This window comes from Pipra filicauda, unplaced genomic scaffold, assembly GCF_003945595.2.
Source record: "Pipra filicauda isolate LSUMZ 115617 unplaced genomic scaffold, ASM394559v2 scaffold1_size10287979_pilon, whole genome shotgun sequence".
In the NCBI taxonomy this organism is placed as follows: domain Eukaryota; kingdom Metazoa; phylum Chordata; class Aves; order Passeriformes; family Pipridae; genus Pipra; species Pipra filicauda.
The window spans coordinates 3,626,477-3,652,935 of record NW_024104310.1 but is presented as its reverse complement, the minus strand read 5'-3'; the positions used below and the strand labels follow the sequence as shown (position 1 = coordinate 3,652,935).

General features: G+C 44.5%; 1 protein-coding gene across 3 annotated transcripts in view; it reads left to right on the top strand.

Moving 5' to 3' along the window:
• JCAD (junctional cadherin 5 associated) overlaps window positions 1–22,238 on the top strand; it is a 60,020-nt gene extending 37,782 nt beyond the window's left edge. For 2 of the 3 annotated variants that reach the window (XM_027717360.2, XM_027717359.2), the window contains exons 2-4: window positions 6,190–6,551; window positions 12,730–16,385; window positions 20,406–22,238. In XM_027717360.2, the coding sequence (XP_027573161.1) occupies window positions 6,250–6,551; window positions 12,730–16,385; window positions 20,406–20,440 (3,993 nt within the window). In that variant the 5' untranslated portion in view covers window positions 6,190–6,249 and the 3' untranslated portion in view covers window positions 20,441–22,238. Of the gene's footprint in view, window positions 1–6,189; window positions 6,552–12,729; window positions 16,386–20,405 lie in introns of those variants that run through there. The other variant, XM_027717365.2, reaches the window with a different exon arrangement.
• The last annotated feature ends 4,221 nt before the right edge of the window (window positions 22,239–26,459 follow it).

Sequence of the window (26,459 nt, the reverse complement as noted above, 5' to 3'; positions counted from 1 at the left end):
ATTTCCTGGATTGCGCACCTGCTCCCTCCTGCTCCAGGATAAATCAACACGTGTTATAAGCATTTACAAGTGGATTGAATAATAATTTGTCTGATTTGGTATCAAAGCAAGGCTGTTTGGTCTATGATACCCCAGATCTGTCTCCTTCCCCCTTTTGTTTGAAGTTAGATAATATGTTTGCCCTTCACCCATCCTTTGAGAATTTCTAGAAGGGTTTTTTTTCACTGATGGCTTGGAGGCAGCCCTGGCTAATTCCCTACTCCTTCCTTACTCCTAGCCTATGCTTAATTAAGCCCCACCGAATCAAATACATCCAACTTGCATTAATATTCTCTAATCTCTTTCTCCTCTGTTCTAGAGAATCTTTGCGTTAAATATCTAACATTTAATCATAGTGAACATCATTGTTGAAGGCTCTTCAAGCACATGAATTTTATCTTTCCCGATGGAGCGTGTGTCTGCAAGTCAGTGGATGTGGTGGTGGTTGTTTACAGCAGAGGGCAGGGGCATGGCACAGCAGCACATCAGCCTGCCATTTATGGTCCTATCTGACTTTATTGTCCCAAAAAGATGAAATTAGCAAGGTAAAAGCCTCGTTTAATGTGTTTTTGATAAGCTGTCTTATCTGCACACATGCAAAACCAGAGTGAGAAAACAGGAGCAATTAAAATGGCCAAAGCCTTAGATATTCTCCTGGGATGTAGCTCAGGGTTATATTTAGATGGAGCAAGTAGCACCATCTAGTATTAAAACTTCAACTACAAGAACCTGTTTTCCATTGCTGTAGTCTGTCAGGCTTTTATCATTTGATCTGAGACTTTCAGGTTGTGTGTCTCTCTCAGGATAAGTTTATTTTAATATTGTCAGCTAAACCAATGCAACCATTTCCAAGAAAAACTAGGGGGGAGGAGAGAAGGAATGTTGTTTTGCCCACCTTAAAAAGGGGAAAGAAGATAAATCCTCCAGCTTTTTGATTGAGAGCTGCTGTGCCATCATGTTCAGGAGTAGCATCTGTGGTGACAAGGCTCGGAGACATCTGCGCATGTCCTCGGCAGACTCATCTCTGTTTCCGGCTACTCCATTTTCCAAAGACTTTTCCCTCTCATACATCAGCACCCCCCAGCCTCTGGTGCTGAGCAGCCCCCTCTTGACCCAGCCCTGTGCAGAGATGGTGCTCATGCCGTAAACTGCTGCAGGGGATGTGCCAACAGAGCATGTGCTGCTGGAGGGGGATCGTCCCTGCAAAGATGGCTCTTGCTTCTTGCAAGAACAGGTGAGATGAGATCTCAAATCTGGGAGCAGAGAGCCGGCACAGAGGTAATTCTGCTGGAAATGTAGACAGGACAGAAGGTGTTCATCAGGAGGGGAAGGAAGAATGGGGGGTGATGGAAGCAAACGGAGGACTGGCCAGGAGAAGCTGTAAGGGGTGCAGGAGGATGGGATGGGCTGGCTAGCACAGTGGTGGGCTGTGTGGGAAGTGTGGCTGAACTGGTGGAACCACAAGACAGGAAGACAAGGAAGGGTTGCTGGAGGGATAGCAAGAAGGACTGATGGGCAATGGGAAGAAGGAAATGAAAGCACTAGGGTGCATGGTGGTTAGAAGTTAGCAGGGGTGGGGGGGATATTGGGCTGCCTGGACAAAAGTGTTGATGTTGGATTAGATGGGCAGAGGAATGGAAGAAGGCACAGTAGACAAATTACTGCAACCAGGTTTTTTGCTTATCCCACGTTTTCATTGCGTGGACAGCTGATTTGCCACACTTGGGTTGATAGGCAGAGCTACTAGGTTCTTGCAGCAGTTGCTTTGAACGTACCCAGTTCACTTTTAAAGCTAAGTCTTTCTTTTAAAAATCAGGTTGTAGGCACTTCAGAGGGGGTGCCTAGAATGGAGGGAATTGTTTTCACTTTAGTCTGTCTGTATAAATACTTCTGTCTGGCACATGTCTGATATGAAATGGGAATAATGTCACCCAGACGTGAGTGAAGATAAGCTAGTTTAATGTGTGACCCATCTAGATAATATGCTTTGTAATTTAGATGCCTGTTAGTAACTCTATCTTCAGAACAGTGTTTGGATAACTGCTGTAGATAAAACCTGGGAAGACCAGCATCACCTAGTCTGCACATCAACCGGGACAGGAGTCCTGCAGAATTCAGTAGCCTCAAGTCATGTAATTACACACTGCAGCAAATTATGTGTCCATGTGGGGTGCCTTGATTTTGGCAATTCTTGCTGCTGTAGGCATAATTCTGCAATATGAATCATGTTCCTTCTATGTTTTCTATTAAAAAAAATCAAGTAGCAGAGAGCTGAAGAGATGTTACAGAGGGCAGCCAGGGCCAAATTCTCTGTCACTTCTGGTCTCCCAGGCCAATATGTGGCTGCTGTGCCAGGATGCTCTCTGGAACTTGGGCTAAAGAAAGGAGCCTGCCAATGGGCTGTTTGGAACACCATGAAGGGAGGGTTCAACAGCGTGCAAGCTATCTCAGAGCATGGAGGTAAGAACTGCTCCTGCCACTGCTGCAGGTGTTAGCATTCATCATTGCTAGCACTGGTTACCATACAGATGGCAGTGGTACCCTCCCAAAATAATAAGGCTTGGGAACCCCTACCACTGAAAAGAACTACAGACAAATGCAGATCATCAATAGAAACCCGTGTGTTTTCCGCACTGAGAACGAGCTCCAAAAGCAGCTCAGAGGAAACTCCAGCACCAGATTTCTTCAGGGTGTTTTTCAGGAGTGCTTTGGGCTTTTCTCAGTGCCAGGGATGAGATCCTCACTCTTGGACGGAGCACCCCGAGACGAGGTGCTCTGATGACGTTTCCATCTGGTGGTCCCATTGTGTCCCGCTCGCTGAGGCTGCAGCTCCCCATTGTGTCTGCCTGCACGGGGGCTGATGCTGATTTCCGCCATTCACGCTTGTTTCTTTGCATCTGAGAGTGCTGCTGAGAAGTTTCCAGAGAAAAACTTGGCCCCTGTTTCTAATGTAATGCAGAGTTGTACTGGCTGCCGGGGACAAGTCGGAAACGCTGGCAAGATAGCAGGCATCCTCAGGAAGCAAACCCTATCAGAAAGCACTGATGTCATTGGCAAACAAAACAAATGAACGCTGGAAAAACAAACTGTTTTCCAGCCTTGTTGATCTTCCCTCAAATTAGAAGCTCTGCACAGCCTTTACTCTGTGGCCCAGTCTGACAGATTATTTACATGACAGTGCTGCAGCAATGGTTTTGTTACTCCTGCCAATCCAATTCCTTTGATTTTATTTTTTAGATTTATTTATCTAAGGGAGGGTGGGGTGAGTGTCCCAGTGCTGAAGCCAGATTTGGAAAGCTGGCCAGCATCCTTGCAGATGCTGGTGCTGACATGGTTGATGTCCTGCAAGCTTTGATCAGGCATGACCTCCAGCTTCCCTGCCCCTATGCAGGGGATGCCACCTCCCCACAACTTCTGCACAGCCCTTCAAGGCATGTGTCCAGCTAGCAACCACCTGCCACCACTGCTACTGGTTCTTTGGAGCTTGTGCCATGAGCATGGAGCATTTTTACATATGGTGAGTCTGGGTAGAGCTCGTCTGGGGGTTGGTGCCGAGGGCACCATGGCAGGCAGAGCAGTGCAGGCTTCATCCCCTTGGTTGTTCTGATTGCGGTGTTGTGATGGGCACAGTGATAGCATCCTGCTTCCAGATGGGCCTCCCCACCACCCACAGCACTGTGGGGTTTTCCCTTCCACATGTGATAAGTTTGTGGAGCAGGAGGAGACAGTCACACCAGTTCCTCGTGGTGCATTTCCACTCATTGCTCCTCACTGCTGGTGCCAGAAGGAGGATCAGAGTATACCCCATGGACTGGAGGTTTCTCACTCACTCATCTTTGTCTCTCTGATGCCACCATGGCTGCAGCAGCGGCAGAGAGGGGGTTAAGCTCTGCTCCAAGACTGCCTGATAATAGCAGGAAAAGCACATTTCTTCTTTGCACCTGTGAGCGCTTCGATGGGCTTTCTGCTGTTTATGGTAGTCACATTGGATCTTTCTCTCCTTAGAAGCTGAACAGCTCTAGCAGCCAGCTGTTCCCTTTGCTCTGCTTGTACCTGGCTCCTTGCACAGTCCGGGCAGGGGGTGGATGGAAAATCAGCTTTTTAGGTCAGCATTCAAAAATAACCCACAAAGCCTTCCCTTCCTTCCATGAGGGAAGGGTCCCACTCCTCCCTGCTTTCTGTCTGCTTGTACTTACTGCTGGCTCGCCTACTCAGAGCTCTTACTGGGAATTTGGAGTCCTGTTCTAGCAAGGGCTACTCCTAAAATATCTTCAGCACAGAGCTTTATTTCTCTGTTTTTAAAGGGTGTGTAGTGTTACATGTGTGAAAAGGGAAGAGATTCATTAAGCTCTAGAGACAAACCGGTTTAAGTGCTCAGCAGGCTCTCAGGCTGAAAAGCCACTTCTGCAGCATTCCAGGCTGCCAGTAAAGTTGTGGCTCTGCATAAAAATCGTGCCTGTTTTTCCACACTGTGGGCTCTCCTTGGGCGAGTGCCGTGGCCACTGTGAGCAGCGCAGGGCAGATGTGGCTGGAGGGTCCCTGCATGCCCAGGAGCTGCACACCAGGCTGGCCCAGAGCAGCTGGTCAGACCAGCTCTGTAACCTGCAGAACATGCAGGAGACAAGGCAGAACAGAAAATGGGTGAGGTGCTGGATAGGCAAAAAGTGGCCATAGTATATAGAGGGCTGCAGCCCAGAAACTGGTTTATGTAGTAAGCCAACCCATCCACTTCTGTGTATATGTAGCCTGGGAGATTTGGTACTAATAAACACACAGCATCTATCTCAGTAGTTGCTCCATTTCAAGGAAATAATTGTCAACAGCAGTGAACAGACTCCTCCCTTTTTGCGTGCCCAAGGAGCGCATTAGAGACCAGCGTATAAAATGTACTTGCATGTCATGATCTTTGCAGGGACAGTCTCCTTTTGAACAGCTGCCAGTGCTGGACTCATGATTCACAGGTGGACCTGCTACTGCTAAGGACATACAGTACTCACTAGGCATGTTAAATGAACTCCTCATGCAAGGAAAATCATCTTGTGTTTTATATTTTACATAAAGAATTTATTTCTGTGCATTTTACCTCTTTATCCACCTTTTTTAGATTTCTTTTTTCTGGTGACACAATTCAAACAGGGAGGAATGTATCAGAACGGGTCCATTGTTTTGCATAACCTACAGTACAGAACGTCACCTTCCATTCGTTTTAAAACTCTGGAAGACTGGGTGTTCTGTAATTGCCATAATAAGCTGTGAGAGTGGTATAGACAATAGAGATTGTTTCTGGCCAACTAGTTCACTTTACTGGATCTTTGCTCTAGTCAGTGCAGAATTGAGGGCTGTCACTGGGCAAGAAAAATCTTGACCATCCTGTGTCTTGGAAATCATTGAGACACAATAGAGGAGGCCATTGCAGATTGTTTCCAGTCGTGTTACTCAGTGGAAATGTGCTGTAAAACCAGCATATTTATAATCTTAGGTTTTGTGTTATTCTAGCTGAGGACTGCAAATTTCCAATGGGCCAAGGCAGGGAGAATAGAAAGTAAGCTGTAAAAAAGACTGTTTAGCTGGGGTGTTGCACGATATTACCTGGGTTTCTCATGTGGTTGCATAATTCAGTTTTGTTCTTATGTATATTTTGTCATTGTTCATGTGAACTTTTTTTTTAATTGCAATAGGCAGACCTGTAGGGAGAGGCATATTGTCCTGTAATTCGCTCCCTCCTCCTGCAGCAACTTAAAACACAATATAGAACACACCTCTCCATGACTGGAGAAAAACAGTTTTCTAAGGAAATGTCTGCTCAAGTTGTGGGTTTACCTCCAGTGCAAAGATTTTTTTGAGATCACATTAGTGAAATCTGAAAGCTGCAATCACCAGTGAATTCTTGAGTGAAAGGGACTGAGTCAGCAGCAGCAGTGGCAGCATGGCATCTGCTGCTTGGCTGAGTGCAAGGAGGTGTATTGTCTAGGGAAAGCCATCACATGATTCATCAGCATCTGCATGCACTTTGCTTCATCTATTTTATTAAGAGGGTGGAAAACCGAGTCCAGGGGATGAGATTTTTAGCTTCAGTAGCCCAGCAGCTGATCAAAGATATCTTTCCTTGTTTAAAGCAGTCTTCTGCTTATTTTTGGTTTTGTTTTCTAGTGATGGGTCCAACTGGAAAGAGCTTTCTGATGGCACAGCTGTGAGTGAAACCAGCACAACATGTTCAGTGTCGAGGACCTCCTGATTTCTCATGGATACAAATTGTCAAGAAATCCCCCTGTTTCATATGAGAACAGGTATGATGGATACCGGCATGAAGTCACGGGGAACAGATCTGCTCAGAGGTCAACACTGAACGGGTTTGAGGCAGAATCCAGAGCTGGGGCCTACAGCAAGAAACCTCTGGTGAAAACCAACTCGAGCAGCACTGAAAGCAGCCATGGGAGCCAAGGGAGGCAAACAGGTCCTGGTTACCACCATGACCTTCAGGGTTTGTCCACTTTTCATACTTCAGAAGGGGGGTAAGTTTCAGCATCATGCCATGGCTTTGCTTTCTCTTTCTTTTGGTCCTGACAGGTAACTAACCACAAATCTAACCCTTAACACCATCTTCCTGTGATCCTTTCCTGCTCCCATCCTAGTGACCATTTCCATGCACTGGATGTCCACACGAAGCAGCGGCACATCCATTCACCTTCTGCTAGAGAAAGGCCTTTGGGAATACTGGGATGATTGGAAGTGGCTGCATGTGGGAAAATTTGATTTAATTATGTGGTCTGTATCAGAACGGCCTTTCTGATAGGCTTAGGTAAGCTCAGTCCTAGTACAGGGAAAAATAGGGGGAAAAGTTCTTCCTTTTCTTCAGTTTTAAAAAACTGAACTCAGCTTCTTCTGCCACATACACACTCCAGTTTTTGTTGCAGTTTCAGCCACGTGCAGCATGGTGGGTGCAACACACCCACTTTTGATGGGTGTTCCTGTATGCACTGAGGACTTTGTTTTCCTCAGGCCACTCTCATGGAGTAAGCATGAGAAGGTGCTTGTGCACTTCTTTTTAAAACGTCCCCAAGCCAGTGTAAGCTCTTGTCGTCACACCATAAAACGAGCTTGTACAATCGTGGTTGCTCGACACCGAGTACGTGCACACCGGGGCTGGGGCCGGCTGGGCAGGAAGAGCTGTGTGTACACACCACTGCTCGGCCATTGTTCTGCAGCTATTTGAGTGCTGCAGATGAACAAAGGAAAGGGGCTCGAGCAGGACTGGAAGCCAGCCCAAGTATGACGATGGTTTACAAGGAAAAGCCCCTTCCTCCTGCCGAGTGGGCTTGAAACTGAAAGCAGGGCAAAACACTGTCACCTTGGGAGCTTGTCCTCTTACAAAGTCCTTCAGTAACGTAGCAAAGCCATGTGTCCTCTCACTGCTGGGTTTGTCTGCTCTTTCCCTTCATATCTCTTCCCCTTGCAAGCCCGTTTGCCTGGAGCGGGAATGGCTGCTGGTTGCCAGCTAGGATAATGGGCAGGAAGAGGTAAAGCCCTGTAAAGCAGTTGTAGGGCAGCAAGTCCCAGTCAAGGTGAAGGTTTGCACGTGGAACCATCCATTCTAAAGAAGGAAGGACAGGACACAGGTTTAAAGGTAATAAGGAGGATCCTTCCTGGTGTGTTTTGGATGAAGTAAACTGGCTGGCAAAAAAAGTGAGAGAAGATACTGAAAAGGAATGAAAGAGAAGAAAATTTTAAAGCAGGGTGAGAGAGGTGGTCTCTTTCTAATATCTCAAAATGCAAGGAGTGGAACCTGTCAGTCTACAGGATAGTTAAATATTGTATCCTGGTTTTTAAAAGTGGCTTTTCCACATAAAGTAGGGAACACAGCCCTGGAAATGGCTTTGTCATGCTTTCATAAAAATAGAAATATTTTCTTGATACTATTGTTACAGCGAAGTCTGCTTCCCAGTGAGCCTACTGGGAACTCTTGCAAGGCACTAGCATCTGGGAAAACCTTCATATCAGCCATCCCTTCCTTGCCATGCCTGAGTGTGTGGAGTGCCTCCAGTGCGGAGCGTGACACAGCCGCGGCCCTGCTGGTCCAGGAAGGGAGGAGCAAGCTCCCTGGGCCGGATCCAGGGAAGCTGCAGCTGCAGCACTGTGGCACCTGTGTGTCAGCTCCTGAGCTCCAGGGTGATAATCCCTCTCCAGACCCACTCCAGGAAGCACCTGAGGCACGGGGCTGCCATGTGAGTGTGAGCTGCTTTAAAACTGATGAGAAGATATTTGTGATGGCCCAGATTGGAGTGTTTGGGCCCGTGGCAGTTGGGCCATAGTGAACTCCACCAGACATTTTGATATTGCTGCCTGGTTTCTGGACTGTTGTGGGAAATAGCCTTCTGGTTCTCAGGCTGGCAAAGAACTGCACATTGTAGAGACCTGGGGACCATTTGGGCCCAAAGAGGGGATGACCATCCAGCAAGATACTCTTTGGACATTACAGGCTGGTGCTGCTTTCCCAGCCAGCACAGTAGCAGGAGAGGGCCTGAAGAGGTGGTGTGTGTGTGTCCCAACTACCTTCACAGACAGTGACCAGCTCCACAGCAACTTGGAGCATGGCTTAGGCTCCTGGGCCAGGGAATTAGCTACACCACACTGTTGTTTACACCACTGGTGTAGAAGAGCTAATCACCTCCTGTACACCACAGAAGTGAGTGAGGTTGCCAGCCTCGTGGCTGCCTTTGCAGGCAGGTTTGCAGGGCTTGGGGTGTTTTGTGATGGCAGGGCATGATGGTGTTGTCTCTGCTTATTAAGATTGTTCTGCTAATTAAACCTTGCTGAGGAGGAGAGAGGCTTCATAGCAACTGCATGTGGGCACCACACCACCCGCTGCTCCTGCTTCACATGATGGGGGAGTGATGCCCTGGTGGAGTCGGGGAGTGGGGTTTTGCTCTATCCTGTTCTTCAGGCAAAGCGTGAGGGAGCAGATGGTGGGAGGGCTGTCCTGGCTGTCCTTGCTTAACTGAGCATTCAGAGTCCGCAAAGTAAAGGTTTGGAAGAGGAGACAAGTCAAAGAATATGGGAAAGCTGACCCTTTCTGGGTAGAGATGAGAGGGTTCACAGAAGGAGGACTCCCTGCTGATTCTCTTCTGTGTGGAGAGAAGAGGCACTTTGCTTAGCTGTTTGTATGGGAGGAGTTATGTTGGTAAGTAGCAAATTTAGAGATAAATAGATAACGTTGTTAATGAGAATATTTTCTGGAAAAATTAGAAAAGCGTACTGGTGTTCCACAATGCTGAGTCTCAGAAGAGTGTATGTCGGGAGAGGATCCCAAAATAGAACAGAAACTGCCAGTGTCCAGAAAAGCCCTCTGAAAATTTTTCCACCTTGCTGCCTTTCTAAGAGTGCTTCTTTGTTGGGCCCCAAAATCTGTGCCGGTGCCTGCAGCTCAGGCAGGGTGAACTAGTGAGTGCCCAACACCTACTGCTTGCATGGTGTCAGTGAGCAACAGGGACAGACGCTCTACAGATACCCCTGCACTGGCCTCATTCTCCAGGGTTTGGACTTCAAAGCCTGTGCCACACTCCTTCACTTTTGGCCCCATTATCTGCATCACATGAGGTCCTTCTGGTCCAGTGTCACCTTAGGGAACTGGGCAGCTTCAACCCACTGCTCTGAGCATGACAGCTCAGTGAAATGCAGTCATGCATCCAGTGCAGGGTGGACTGATGGCCTCATTTCTTGTAAAGGACTAAAATTCATAGAAAGCTAGAAATAGTTTAAGGGTTTTACACAGTTTTAATTAGATTAATTTTATGTAGAATCAGTTCAAAGCACTTTGACAGCAAATGTGCTATCCATTAGAAGCAGGCCGGTTAGGAAAGAGTTCATAATGTTAAAATCCACCTCCTTGGTCCCATGGGACCACTGTTCTCGGCACTTAAGTCTCCACAGTTGGTCCCATGGGACTGCTCCATCCTTGGCACCTCTCCCAGTTGTGAGATATCTGCAAGCTGCTGTGTCCGGGTGTGCATCAGTACCAGCACATCATGGAGAGACTGAATTGGGTAGCGGCACAGAGATGAGCTGCTGCTAAGAGGGACTGCGTGGTCTTTTCACCAAATATATGTCATGGTCACAAAGACTGCACTATGACCGGTACTTGCTGTCCAGACATGTGGCATTGCTGAGGCTGTAGTGAAGCTTATTGAACTTGGAGTGGCTCTTGGAAGCTTCCTCTTCATTGACTGCAAGACTCGGAAGTGTTACATGTCCTGGAAGGAGGCACTCTCTGCTGCATTTGTGGCCACAAGCTGTGGTCATGCTGTGTTGCCCCACTTCCTCCTGCCTACCTGCCACCCCTGCATGCAGGTGTGAAGGAACTGCTCTCCCAACCCTGGGAGCAGAGGAGACTTCAAGATAGAGCTAAACTGGAGGGTCCTTGGAGCATCCCCTTCCCACTGTGCAGTGCAGTCTCATCTTTTCCAGAGGTTTATGGGGTCCCTTATAGAGACTGTCTGTGTAACCATTTCTAGTGCCTTAGCCAGGAGCTAGAGAGGCTGATACTGTCTGTCCTTTGAATAGATCTTAGAAAAGATCAGGTTTAAAATGCTCTAAATACCGTCCTTTAAATGTCTTTTCTACATTCCTGTTTCAGTGATGACATAGTACAGGTTACATGGTGGTTTGTATCATGTTCTGAAGTTCATTACTGGAGCCTAGTTATTAACCTTTAAAAATAAATTTAATCTTTTAAGCAACTTTTAATAAATGGAGAAACAACCTTCCTATTGATAAGAATTTGGGTTTACTTTGTTCGTTTTTTTTAAATGGTGAATTAAGCTTTGCAACAACATCTCTGGAAATTTAAAAATCAAGATTTTTAGATGCTTTTCTAGGAGATGATACCACTGAAGCAGGAGTCATTTCAAAGAAGTCTGATGGCCTGCGCTGAACAAGATGTCAAACTAAATAATTGTAATAGTCTCTTCTGATCTTGGAATCTATGACTGTGTACTTCCTGCAATTTCTGTAGACCCTTTTATGATGATAGATGAAATCAAACAGAAAGAGCAACCTGTCCCTTCCCTCCTCACTATTGCTAGACCCTGTTTCTTACCCCATTTTGTAAACACAGATACAAATGGTGCCACAGCAGTATGGGGGTGAAATGAAAAGGTAGAAGACAGCATTTGTCCAGCTGTATGTTTCCACGTGGAAATGTTCATTGTTACTGCAATCAGCTTTCTGATATAGGAGGTGTCCTGTTATATCTCACTGATTAATGAAGACGTCTGTTGCTTCCTGGGGTTCAACAATCAAACTGTATTTCGTGCTTCAGCAGCAGAACATTTTGTTCAGATGTTCAGTCTTAATCCAGTTGAATTAATATGAACAAGATGCTCCTTATCCCAGTTTGATTTTAAAACTTTTAGACTCACAGGATGAAGTTAATATACATTAAAAAAAATTGCTGTGGATTTGGATGGCTTAATTTTCCTTCTGAATTTTGACTTGTATTATGTCTTCACAAACTCCTATTTAAATAGATCATTGTTTTTAGTAAAAAAGAGCCAGATGACACTGTTTGTATACCTTGGGGTGAAGAGAAAAGAAAGAAATTCTTTAGTTGTAAGTACATACTTGTCCTATTTCTGTCAATTTTGATTTTTCTTTCCAGTCTTATGCTGGTGGCAGCCACATAGTGTAAAGGCAGTTATATTGTTGGACACCTTAGGTACAAGAATAGCAGAATGCAATTCAGGTAGAAAATTAATTATTTATATAGAAGGGTACCAGTTTTGTTCTGCAGTAATGTATAAAACAGTTTACACTCTGTTCAGAACACACAAAGAACCCATTCTGTTCATGTAAATCTGTGTTCTGAATTTCTAATCTGCAATAAAATGTCCAATGTCTTCCATATTTCAGTAATAGATTGTTGGAGGTAATCCCTCTTTTATTTTAAAAATTATACTTCTTTTGATGTATTTTACATTTTAAATATTGGTTCCATCTTATTCAGAACTGTATTGATACATCACCATTGTTGTGACATGTGATTTAATCCAAAGCACTTTGAAGAATTTTATTCCCTTAGAAAGATGAACAAGAATCAATTCTGGAAATGACATGTTTAATTTCAGCACTTATGTTAGGATGCAAATCATGTTGCTAACAGAACGTATCTTAAATCTTACAAAATAGCTGTGTACCTGTTCTCCCTACCTGTGCTGCCTGGAATCCTGTTAAACTTGCATACCACAGCAGTCTGTGGTATGATTTTGATTTAGCAGGGTGCAGAAGTAAGTTCAAGACAGTAATTTCTGGTTTTAGAATGGAATCAGAGAATGGCCTGGGTTGGAAGGAAGTTTCAAGATCATCTAGTTCCAAGCCCCCTGCCGTGGGCAGGGACAGTTTTCTAGTGTCCATCAAGGAGGACTGTGCATGTTTGCACAGCAGGTAACTGTGTCCATTTGTCTTTCTTTCTAACAGCTTTGCATAGCTAACAACATGTCAAAAGAGCTTCTGTCCCTTCCTTTACTCACGTTAATGACTGACTTTTAAATCCTCTCATTAAAATCAGTCTTCTGGTTGCAAATAGATTACACAAACCCCATTGGCATAACTCATCATTTGACCTCCTGGTGGCCTTATCCATACGAGAAAGAAAGGGCACCTGTGCACGCTGCCTCTGATGCTGTGGTTTTTTTTCAGGGTTTGTGACAGGCCTCATTTAGCACGGTCTTCCCAGCCCAAGACTGATAAAGATCTCGCCTACTGGAGAAGACGAGGACAGGACTTCAGTGTGCTACTAGGCTATTCCCAGAAAGCCACTGTGGAAATGAAAAGCCTGGCTGCAGCCCCGGGGGCACCCCGGCACCCCAAGGAGAATCAGCTGAAGGTGGGGACAGGCGCAGGGTATGTCAGGCGAAGCGGCTTGCAGGAGAGCTGTGAAGTGCCCAGTGACTGCAAATGGCAGAATCTGGGAATGGAAAGCTGGAACCAGCCAAAAAAGGTAGGGAGGCAAATGTCCGAGGGTGACAGGGAGAAGCTGCTCCAAGAGCTGTATTCACTGACCCTGGGAGACAACGTACTCAGCACCCACAGCAAGGGGAAATCACAGTCATTGCCAAGGGTCCTTTCACCTGAGAGCATGAGATGTGTGGAAATACCCTCCCTGACCAACAGTAACAACTCGCTCAGTGTAACTAAAACTCCCTCCTATTCCCCAAACAGACTGAGTGTGGAACCAGCCAAGCACCATGGAACGGGAGGCCATTTCCTTCCCCTGGTGAAACCCAAGTATGGGAGACCTCTCAAACCTCCATCCTATGAACTGCAGCGGCAGACTAGGGCACCTGCAGAAACCGTGGGTTTCCAGGACCACTACCAGAAAGATGAACCCACCTCCTACTTAGCCAAAGTTAATGAGCCAAGGCAAGATGTTTGCATTCCAGACTCTGGTTTGGAGCCCCCCGTGTACGTACCTCCTCCTTCTTACAAATCCCCACCTCACCAAACCGTGACCCCACGTTCCCCCAGTGAAGTGCCTAACGCCGACACGCGCGCCAGCAGCGATCCACAGGGTGCTGCAGAGCGGGTCGTCCCCTGCCAACGACCAGCCATGAATACTTTTGAAGTGGTGGGTGACCCTTGCAAAGACAACCATTTTCCTCATGGGAAGCAAAGCCATGCAAGGCGCCCTGCTGACCACCTGCGTTCTGTCCAGTACATTCCCTTTGATGATCCTCGGATACGACATATTAAAATTGCACCACTGGAAGGTCTGCAGGACAACGCTAAATACGCTGAAAATGCATGTAGTCCCAGTTCTGGTGCTTTGCAAGAGAGAAATCTTGAAGTACAGTACAACAGTGCCTTTGTGGATGCATCAAACTTGTCCAGTTCTGCAAAGGGAGAAAGAACTTCCTGCAGCTCCACCCACAGCAACAGATGGTTGGCACCGTCCATCCGAGATCAGGAAAATTGTGCCTTGCCGGACCAAAGAGACAATTGTAGTGCAACTAATCACAGCCCCCGTAACGAAGCCAGCACAGAGTACGCAAAAGGCAAACTTTCTGTAAGAAATTCACATATGGACAGCACCTGTGAGACTGTTACAAAAGTGAAAAAGTTTGAACCTGGAACTGGGATGCAGAGCAAAAAGAGTTCAAAGAAAAAAATGAATGAAACTATATTTTGTTTGGTCTCTATCCCAATTAAATCAGAATCCAATCTGCCAGATACAGATAGGAACAACAACATAACCCAGAGCCCTGATAAGAATGGGTTTGATAACAATGGGGCTTTGCAAGAACAAAGTCTCTTAAGTATGTCTTCAACGGACTTGGAGTTACAAGCGCTTACAGGAAGCATGACCAATAAAAATGAGTTACGAAAACAAGAGCTGTGGAGACCAGAAGAGTTCAAACAAATGAATGACCTCAGGTTTATTCAGCCTACAAAACACAGAGAGCTCAAATATTCTGGCTCCTGGCCAGGTGATCAGTACAAAGACCAGCAGACACAGACCAGTTTCAGTGAAGAACCTGAAAGCCCACAATTTTTACATGGTACAAAGCCTGGGCAGCTTGACAGTAGCAATCTGCTGTCTCCAAAACGCCTGGGATGTACAGCATCCACGATAGGGGCAAAACAGACAGGGTCACCTTCTGAAGAGAGAGGCTGCAGGCAGAGCAGTTATGGTATGAAGGGTCAGATGTACCTCAGCCAGTCTAGCAACAGTGCATTTTCCAGGACTGCCACCTCAGGCCTTCAGACTCCCTCCCCAAAAGCCCACCACAGCCAGCTTGTGCCTGCCCAGGAGAGGGAAAATGGCCTTCTTTCCAAGGGAGATGTAATTAAGGGAGAACCAAGTGCTCCCTGCAACAGTAAAGAGCTGTTTGGGCAGTTCCTGTTGAAACCTGTAAGTCGTCGTCCATGGGATGCAATAAGTGAGCTAGAAAGTTTTAACAAGGAGCTGCAAGGGCAGGAGGAGAGCACAAGCAGTGAAGAAGACTTGGAAAGTGCTGCAGCCTCTCTGCAGGCAGGTGCCCTTATGCAGAGGAGGACATCCAGAAATGAGAAATCAAACCAGGAGCCAAAACATGGTGGGAAATCAGAACTGGTTATGCCAGAGGTGCCTGTATTTAGGTCAGGAAGAGTTAAAAGTAAGTCTGAAAGTTGGAGTATGGGGACAGAGCATGGTGTTGAGCCAAGCTATGTTGGCTCTAAAGGCTCCTCGCATCCAGGAGGGAGCAGTGAAGGAGTCAGGCCAGCAGATGGAAGTCTGATAACAGAAATGGGGACAGGGGAAGCCAAGAGCAGCATGAGCAAGCAGCCAGTTCATGTGGGCCCTGTCAAGAGAGCTTTGTCCAGTAGCTCAAGCAGTTCATGTCACAGTAATCCTTTCAATAACCCTGTCTTGCAGGAGATGAGTGAAGACCAAAATTACCTAGACTTTGTTAAACTGAGCAAAGGTGCAACTCCCACAAATAATACAGTATTAGAGAGAGGCTCGGTAGTACATTTGTCACTAACAAAGAGGAACCAAGGGTGCTCTGAGCCAGATTTGAGGTCAGTGGGACTTGATGTGGCCCCAGAACCTGGTGCTAACAACTCTGATCACTCTTCAAATGCAAATGCAGTGGAAATCCCCGTGAATGAGTCATTGCAGGCAAGAGCTGCAAGAATTTTAGGTATAGATATAGCAGTGGAGTCTCTCCTTCCAGATGACCATGTTGGGCCCCACCCAGGCACTAGTCCTGCAAATGGGGCTCAGGACTTTGAGTCATCATCAGTGGAGAGCACAGTAAGTGACAAAGAAGGAAAAAAGGAGGATTCTTATGAAGGCAGACGAAAGTGTGGCTGGACAGAGAGTGCTCTCTTTGTCAGAGCTGGAGGACGATCTTTACACCCTGATGTATACCAGACCACTCACCAGGAAGCCAGTGATAAAACACGGGTAACTGAGCAAGTTCTTGAAAAACCTGTGAGTCCCAGCCAAGGTGAGGACCAAAACTTGGTTTGCAAGTCACCTGTGTATCAGCATTCAGAAAAGAGAGTGAGAAGCACCTCGAAGGTGATAGAGACACTTCAAGGCAAGCTCACCTCTCCTCCGAGCCGGACTGCCATGGATCGCTTAGTGCGGATGAAAGAAGTTGACTCTGTGTCCCGGATGAGACGTCTGAGCATTAAGAGCGCAGACTCAGGAGAGGAGGTTGATGAGGAGAAGCTGTCAAAGGTACAAGAGGAGAGAGGAAGCAAACTGGCAAGCTCAGGGGCTGTTTCCAAGCGTGTTATCTCTCTCAGTGAAAATGGATGTTTGGGTGGAATGGACAAGAGGAAGATCAGCAGAGATTTTTCTTTAGGTAAGACCCTATTGTGGGAGAACCAGATGGGTACTCTTTCCTTATGTAACGGGCATGATCGGTTTGCTTATGCCCACATATACTGCTCAAATAGTAACAGGCTGTAGGTGGTACTACCCTCATCTGGGAGCCACCCACTTTGCTCTCCTTGTGGAAAAGATGAGTGTTCTCTGATCCCATTTTAGGAATAGTTACTGTAAAACTCACTTGTGATACTGAAACTCATTCACAGAGACTGGAGTGCTCTCTACGGTCTCATCTCTGTCTAATTGTTTCAGGGAATGGTCAGGCTAAAACAGTGGAGTTCCAAGACAGTCACTCTGGTGCCAGTGCTTGGGAACACGTGGTGATTTAATCATAGCCTCTCCTTGAATGCCAGTTTTTTCCCTCCCTAATACCTAAATAGACACATACTATATCATAGTTCATAAGAAACTAAAAATAAAAATCTGATGTATTTCTATGAAGCCTCTGGGAAATGGCTGCATTCAGAGGCCTGGAAAATTCTCTCTCTCTCATGAACATTTTCCAGATCAGATGTTGAGAATAACTGTTAACCCCAGGTCAAACGGAAACTTGACTTTTTCAGTGAAGACCTTTTTTTCCCTATTTTTTGGTGTTCCTCATCTCTCGAAAGCATATAAACTTGTGTAGTCCATATGCATCCCAAAAGTAACACAAGCTGTTCTCTCATCAAAACTGTTTTCATACAGCATTGTGTTGAACAACTGAAAATCAGTTGTTGCCATAGCTCTCTGTAAAGGGATAAATCTCCCAGGCCACCTGCCTAGTCCATTAAATTAATTGGAGTGAGCAAATGTACGGTGTGAAAGTTGTTAAATTAGCATCAATCTCCTCCTTTTTCCATCCTCTCTGTAACAGCTAACACTTTACCTTGAAATCTGCACAAGTTATTCATTAAACCTCATCAATATAAATCTGTTCACAGTTTTCCAGTACGGAGGGACTGGAATTAAATAGAATATACTTTAAACTGGATTTAGGCATTTCCATCTGAAGAGAAATGCTTGTATGAGTTCGAAGTATTGACTCCTGCAGTCTTGCAGCCTTTCCCTTCATGTCTTTTTCTGTATCCTACATCTTTGTCTCTCTCTGCTCTGAACTGTATTTCTCTAGACCAGATTTTCCAAACAGGCTAATTCAGCTTTCTTGTACCCATCAGGTCTAGTATGCACCACATGCATTTCATATGCTTTCCTCCCTTGGGGTTTCTGCTGGAGTGAAGAAAATATCTGTTGTGGTGACATGACTTCAGGGATGTATCAAAACAGATTGTGTGCATTTTATTGGAGAGTTATTCTGCAGTAAATTAGGTCTAAATTTATCCCTCTTGCTGACAATGCTAGGCTTGTGTTCTGCAGAGTGTTCCCATTGCAGCAGTTCCCTCACAGCCATAACAGCCCTCGCCATGTCTGGATGGCAGGGATTTCCTTTCCTGCTGCACACATTCAGTACCGCAGGGTAACACACACTCACGTGGGGTGGGCAGGCAGTTCCTCCACTGACCTCTTCCCATTCAAAGAGACCCTAATTTATCAATGGCCACAAAATCTTCACCTTACTTTAACAGCGCAGGGCTGAAGATTTGTGTTTATAGAAAGGCCTGATGTTGTGTCTTCCTCTGTTAAATCTCACTGCAGCTTCCAGACTAGCCCATTGGTACAATTGTAAGCCCAAATGAGAATTAATCCTGGAAAATCATTGTATTCATTGGTTTTAAAGAGCAAATATTCCATTCTAAAAGGCCATTCTATTTGAAACGAGGTAGGGTTAGTCTTATAATTGCAGACTGGGCCTGTCGCAGAGGCTGGAGCCCTTAGCAGAAACAGGCTTTCACATGTATAATGTAGCTTGGCAGAGGAACAGTCATCTCAGAGTAAGAGCTCTGCCAAAGCTCAGTGCAAGAAGCTCATCTTACTATGCAAATACTGCCATTAGAAGAACATCTCCAAGTGTTCCCAAATGCATTGGATGTCTTTTCTCCTTTGCTGTTTGAAGACACGGGGCTGCTAATCTGGCTTTGTTTCTGTAGAGCGCATTTCGAATGAGCTTAACCAAATGTTGAATAAACATTTCTGTTTCAGTGCTAGAACTCCAGTGTCTCTACCCCTCAGAAGGGTGACATAGCCTGGCAGTCTGACACTTTTGTGTCCTTGTTTAGGTGCTGAAAGCATGAGTAAGCATAAGTAAGGGAATAAACTGAGCCGTCCAGAGGCTCCATGTCTTGTAGCCTGATTTTATCCCTCCCTCCCCACCCTTACCCCTGTCCCGCCACTCCCTGAAACAGTGAGCACCTGCAATTTTGTGGGGAATTCTCATAATGTGAATGTGTCTGGCCTTAGGAAAATCAAGTTTCTGAAATGTAAATTCATTTTTATTCTTAGGTCAACCTGTCACAGAATAGTTCAGAATTTTTGTATGTTCTAGCAGTTTAGATGGCAAAATATTTACAGTAGAAAAAATATTACTGCTTTAGAGGCATCTTCCCACACCATCTGTGCATTAAGCTTAGAAAGATGAAGCATTATCCTGGAGTGCCCTAGCCCTCAAAAACTTTTTTCCTGTTGATTTTTTTTGCATTCATATGGTGTCTGTTTGGAACTACCAAAAGAAGCGTAGCAGTGATAAACAATTCTGAAATGATTGGTGTTGCTGGCACAGATGCCTTTCTTGGCCAGCCTATCAATTTGAGGAGGGTGGGCAAGAGCAGTGATAAAGGATTCTGCACCAGGAATCCACCCAATGGGGGCAAATCCAGAAGTCCTTTTTTAGTCAGTCCCCCCCCTTGACATGAGTCTGGATGCTGCAGATGGACACTTGCACACGGAAGCAAAAATTTCCCTTGGGGATTTTTATGCTTGTTTGAATGAAGACATTCACTCACATCAACATGAAAGTCCTGAGGATGAACGTTTTACTCCAAAGTGTGATATTTATGTGTGGAACTGTTTTCATGCTCAGCTGTTTAAATGCAAGTGCTGTGGGAGTTCAGCCCACGGGAGGGACGTTTAAGGTTAGCACAGATACTCGGGTTGCGTAAGAGCAGCAAGTAGCACACGGCAGCACAGGCTGCAGTGCCTGTTTGTCCAGGCCCCTCTGCGCCTACAGGCTCCTCTGCAGGTAGCTGTGGTTCCTCCAAGCCATGACTGTGCATCCCAAGGGTAAGTCAGGCACCTGCATGATGGCACTGGGGAGGCAGACCGCACAAGGCAAAGCCTTTTCATTGCAATCCTATCCCAGAGTCACAAGGGTGAAGGACGAGGCTCATGTCCGCTCAATTTGTGGCCAACACTAGGATAAATCCAATAAAAAAATCTGATAGAAGAGTGTCCCTTGGGGATTTGGGAAAAGGAAAGGCAACGTGTGGTATGTCCTGTGAACTGACAGGAGGTAGGCTGAAAATGAAGAACAGTGTTAGTAAGCCAGTCCAGTGCTTTAGTGAATAAGGTTCAAAACGTGAGCTGCGGTTTTGCAGACTGAAGTGAGACAGCCCTAGTGATGCAACACAGCTGTGCTTTCCTGTTTTCTGTTGAATTAATCTGAAACCAAGGATTTGCAATCGAACGAAAAGACCCTGATGACTGCATGGCATAATCACTCCTTCAGCTAGCCTTAAACACCCTGCTAGGATCTTTAAAGCATTTACTGCTCCTTCATCTTCAGTACAAGGGGGAGCAAATCTTATGTCTTTTTCTCCCTGTCAAAGCATCTGAGAACTAGAAGTAATCACTCAGCATTCAGTGTGCTTGTTCCTACCTACCAAAGGCCTCCCAAATTCTATCTCCATGCATTTGATCAAACTTGTTCCCAAATTACACTGGTATAAATACAGAATTTGGGTCAGGAATGTGATATGTATCTTTAAGGTGCTAAGTCCATTATCAGCTTCTTTTTTTTTTTTTAATAAAAGGTAGGGAAAACATGTCTCATTTCGACAGCTAGTAATACTGAATAGATTTCACAATACATTATTAATAGTGCTTTCTTGTTTTGTTCCAGATACCTATGACCCCACCAAAGTTGAAAAGGTGTGACATTAATGAAGAGGAGAATAGAGAGATTTCTGCTCTACTAAGAATGTTTCACTGATTTTTTTTCTGGGTGCTTTTTGTTTGTTTTTTGTTCTTTAATGTTTGGAAGTTGTCTCCATTTGTGATGTTCATGGTGTACTGATAATGCCTTTACCACTGCCACTAGGAATTAGCAATTCATATCTGAAAATGTTGCGGAGACCACAGAAAAATCTGACTTCGACATTGGAACCATCTGGCTTTGTAGCATTTAAGACAATACCTACCATTGGCAAAGAGTTTTCATCTGAACTGTATTTCAGTCTTCAGCAGGGATGGTGAAATTTATAAAGTGAGGTGTTACATTAGTGTAAATGTAAACATGTGAGATTAGTGAAATGATTTTTAAAAGAATGTGAATCTATAAGCTAAACTTCTAAGTATCTACATTCTAAACTTTGTTTAACTCAATGGAGTTTTGGCCATAAGTAGAAAGTGCTGCTGCACTATGTAGGGGGAGGAATGTGAAAGAGTAGCAAAGACTGATTTTGAGATTATTTCTGACTTCCAGAGTTTGAATTTACTTGGATTAAATACTTGCCACCTAGAGAGAAGAAAAACAAAAACCCAAAAGCTTCTAAAAGATGGAAGACTTTTGTAGTACAGTGTACAGAACATGTAATTATAGTAGCTGGCAACTAGTGTTTCAAACCAATGCAAAGTATACCACTGGCTGTTTTGCACTCAGTATTACCTATTTTTGTTTTGCTGTTTAGAAATTCTTTATATGAAAGAATAGTAGCTGGTTTAAAATAGCCCATTTTAACAAAGTAACTATATTTCTTGTTACAGAATACTATCTATTTTTCTATGATGTAAACAATTGCTAACAAGTGGCAAGTATAAAGAAGTATTATTATTATTATAATTATATTTTAAGAAGACTTATTCCTCTGAGTGAAGGTGCCCCAAGCAGATTTCACTTGTTTATCTTAATGCTCACACCATATTGCCACCTACTCAGTAGTGCTACCTTATTTTGTTCTAAAAAAACCATCTATCTATGTATGTATGTCCTACAGGGTTAATTTCTATTTTTTCCCACTCAATCCTTGGATCGTTCTTGGAGCCACTTTCTGAAACACAGCTGAGAACTGTCTAGGCTGGTGTTGCTGACATTCCATTCCTGGGACATTCATTACCAAAAAGTGAGTTTGGATCTTTGTCCCAGTGTCACTGAATGGCTCAGATAAAATACCTGCTTTCTTTCTTATACTTTGTTCCCTTTTGCAGATTATGAGTTTGGATATGGCCAGTGTACAAAAATAAGCAAAACTGGGTTTAATTCTTCCCCGAAGTCAACGGTGTTGCTGGGGAGAAGTTCAGGTGTCTTCTTGATGGCATTTAAATACATGGCTTTAAATATATTTTATCTGCACACACAAATGCATGAATGACAGAATTTATAATAAAGCCTGTGCATTCTGCCCTTTGATCCTGAATTAGCCTGCTTAGTATCTGTGTCTTAAAAGCCTTTATGTCCATTCCTGTATGGGTTTTTTTGTAAGTACATGTGTACTAACATTATTCTGATGACTTGTTCATGTACTTCACCAGTCTATTCTACTGGCATTTTCTGGTTTCTAGCATAATTTTATTTTTTAAAGTCTTCTAATTTCATGAAATATTTTTTCCTAAGTCTGTAATTTGGAAAGAACGATGGGGAAAAACACTCATCCTGTGTTTTGGCAGCAAGAATTTCTTGTCTGTAACACATGATTCTGTTACATATGGACTATTTAAAGCTTGCTTGAAAGGAAAATGTGGTGTATAATTTATTTTATTAACTCCTGTGCATGATGTGCAGCAATACTTGTTGACAAACTGTTCCTACCACTCTTACTATATTCACCTTTCTTCATCACCATCTAGGACATCTAGGGGCTTGTAAATAGCTACAAAGCATGTTTTGCCCCCTCCCCCCCTCCTCCCAGCCAATACCCCTGACCTGAATCCTGCCCAGTTCTGAAAGAACTCCAACTCTTGTCATCCCACTTACCAGTAAAGCTGAGATGCCTAGCAATTAATTGAAAGTTTTAATTTATCCTTGATTTCTGGAGAACTGTAAATGGTCCCATATAACCAGTCCTGCTACCTTGGAACAAAAGTTTTCTGTGCATTTTATTTCCTTCTTATGGGAGTGGGTTAATTGATTCTGCAATATGTCTGTTTCATCAGTCATGTCAAGTGATTACTTTTTCAGTGCACATAAAGACACAAATTAAAAAAAAAAAGAGACAATATTACAGGGAAGGTTTTATTGGCCAAGAATAAGAAATTAAAACGTAAATAGTGGGTAAGCTTTGTTTTGTAGTAGTATGTGACTTGACCAGTGAATGAAAGAGTAGAGTTAGCGCTGCTTTAAAAATGGTGTATTCCTCTAACAACACTGGTAGTTTCATTTGGTACTATGATACAGACAGCTGAGAAATACATGGGGTACAGTTTTCTGAACGATTGTGCCTCAGTGTTTCTACAGTGCCTACGCCATGGGTAAATATCAGCTATTGGAATGGGCTGGATGGTACCGTAGCTGAACCACCTTTCCAGAAACCCTTTGCCAGTTTGCAAACAGCAGTGAACAGAAAGCCCCTTTTACACCACATGTGGTTAAAAAACAGTAAATGGTGACTTCCAGTGCCTGTCTCAATGGGTGCATAAAACTGTCTTGGCAACAGCTGTCAGTGGAAATGGCAAGAGCAGGAGCTCAGGGCTGGGCGGGTGCAGAGGTGGAGGATGCAGCAGGCCAGGTTGCTTCCAGTGCCTCCTGCAATGCAACAGTGAAAAGTGAGGAACTTTGTTCTCAGGAGGAAGAGCAGAGCTAGATCCTCAGAAATTATGCTTTTACAGGCTGCTGTGTACGCAGCTCGTGCTGCTGCCGTGCTGCTGCAGCTGTGGAAGCTGGGGTCGGGGAAGATACTGGTTTCACGAGCATTTCCAGAAACTCGTGCAGAAAAAAACCCACAAACCTGCCTGGCTTATACATTTTTAAAAATGTTTAATGGAGAGACTCCTCAGGAGCTGGATAGCTAAAGAGGACCTGCTGTCTCCTTCCCTTAGCGGTGTTGAAATCCGGAAGGGACAGTCAGCCTGAGGGGTTGGTGGCAGGGAGATAAGCAACGAACACAAAGTTCCAGGCTCCTATCTTCAATCTGAGGAAGAGGAGTCACCGGTGAACTCTGGGGCTGATGAACGGCCCGAGCCCTGCGGGCAGGGCAGGATGGATCGGAGCGGGAGCGGGAGCGGGGGGCGGACGGGCTCTGCCCGGGGCGGTGCATCTGGGGCGGGGAGCGCGCTCCCTCCTGCGGTTCCCGAGCGCCAGCGGGAGGTTGGTTTCCCTGAGGAACCGCTCTTTGCGGGCCCCATTCCAGCCTCCTTGCTGGAGGCGTCTGGAACGAGACAAAGTGCGGTCTGAGCAGAACTCTTCAGTGTTTCAAATCCCACCGCCACCACAGCTAAAGGAGGCGGGAGGGACAGGAAGGCAGAGGAGGGAAACGCCTCTGAATGACTCGAGACCTCCGGTGGTGGAAGTGCCCAATGATACCACACACCTGACCAAGCGTCACTCGCCAGTTATTAACTCAAGAAACCTTCCCTGGGCATAAGAAGGGCTGATATATTTCATAACACAGGTTTGTCTTTATTACAAACAACAGTATCATGTATCAAAACCATCAAGTTTCCTTGACTCAACTCCTGATGTTGGGACTTAGATCTGCGTACTGAAACATCCAATGACTGGAAAAACAGGAAGGATGGCATATGCTTAAAGTGGTAAAGCCACAGAATTAATCTGTCACCCTTAGGAAATGAGCAGTCCCATCAAACTTATTTACAGATATATATTGGAATTTAGTAAAATATTTCTGTTTAATATAATAAATCTATATAAATACCTAGGGTCAACAATCTACTGCCTTTGCCACATGCACAGCCAGCTGAGTGTTAGTTTTATAGTGCTCAACCTTCTTTTTGGTTTAGAATGTTGATATCTTCATTGTCACTTTTCAAAGGAAAAAAAACAGTGGAGCGATTGGAAGAAAAGTAGAAGTGTAATGTTCTGGCATTCTGAATGGCAAAAGTTCTTGCAATTGCTAAGTGGGCCCTTTTGTCCAGATTCAAAATGTGATAGAGGCAAGTATATGTGAGAAATGAATCTTTTCTTGGCAGGAGCCTTCAGTTCAAAGAAGATAGACAAAACAGTGCTAAATGGAATGGAAAGGACTGACAGCTTGTCAGACTTTTGAATGTTTTCCGTGAAGCTGTCCTTTTGGAAGACATTGGTATTTTCTTGGTTGAGGATCAAACAATCCCTCAATTTCCCTCCACTGGCAATAAGCCACAGTGCTTGCAACCCTAATTTACTGAACTGAGATTTAATTACAAGTGGAGTCTACAAAATTTAAACTTCTATTCTTCTGCATAATCCAAATAAAGGATCGAGCTGAAGATCTCATGAGATGATGACTATATCATTGAATTCATTAGGAAAGTTGTGAAATTGTGATTTCTTATTCAAACTTGCATGAAAATGTTCACTCCACCTTCCCTTGTAGACTAAATGAACCCTGTTTACCATCAACTCTATTTTTAAAGAAAAAAATGTTTCGAACAAAGAAAAAGCCTGATATCAATAGTAAAGCCCAAAACCACAATGCTACCTCCCACCCATGCTGAAAAATATGTTTCTAATATGGCTTGCAGAGCTGCACAGCAGGGAGAGGGTGAAGGGAACTTAAGTCAGAATTGACCGACACATGGCTGAGATTAGAAATAAAAATGAAATTTCCCAGCCAAGGGAAACCACAATAACATAGAGATTATAAAATGAAGGAGGAACTTTCTACACTTAACAGCCGCAATCTCAGCCTTCTTTAGAGCTCTGGACCAGCAGAGAAAATAATCAGAACCATTCTGAAAGCCATTCCTGACCTAGAAGGAAAACAAGGAGATATATATGCTAGACAATGTATCGGTATCCATGTGTCTGTCCCTATACAGTACAGATAATTCCTTACACTGACTTTTAAGATACTGTGGCCTATCTCCAAAACTAATACTATGTCACTGCCTTGGTTTTTTTCTCTAACTAGCCCACGGACAGATTTAGCAGGATAAAAATAGAGGAAATAGGGGTAAGCTATTACAATGCTATTTATATGATATCAGAAGATGAATGTGTTTTAAGAATTGTCCTTGTATTTTTTTCTGGACAATGCAAATACTGTTTCTGGGCTTACGTGTAAATCAGAGGGGTGCTGTTATTCAAGAGGAGACATTCTCCAAATAAAGATTTTGCATGGGTACACTCCTCTGTGATGTTGATGTTGTTATCATGGGGCAAAATGGAGCATGTGCTCCGATGTTTGCATTGCCTCCAAGAAAGATAAATGTATTGGTGAACTGTTAAAAGGCTGCAGTACTCTCCAGGGGACTGCTGCTTCCAAACCTGGCATCATGACTGGCCTGTTACAGCATCAGGTACATCAGGTACAGAAATCATGTTTACTTTAAAGAATTGTTTTTCACATCCGCACTTTCTCAGATCAGCACAGACTGTAGGTCACTCGTGTCCAAGTTGTGTTCTGTTTGTTTTCTGCTTACAGGGCATGTTCTGCCTCTGTGCGAGAGTCAATTCCTTCTTTATTGCCTGGCAACCAGCCATCTGCACTGGGCAAACCTACAGTGTTAGAGCATTTTCCACTTCATGTAAGTGTTTTCCCCTCCCTTTGCAAAAGTTGATATGGCACTGGGATAGTTTACTTTGGCTGTGTTGCAGTAAAGAATGGCACGCTCTGTATCTCTGCTGATAGGACTTCAAGAGAACTAAGTTATCAAGTTAATATAAAAAATGTCTTATTTTTTTTCAGGCAGAAGTGTAGGCTGCTCATGGCTAGAATGTGCAGCTCTGTCTTTTGTCACAAGAAGGTTAGACCTTACTGTCATGTTCACATGTACTGCTGTGTACAAGCAATGGATTCAT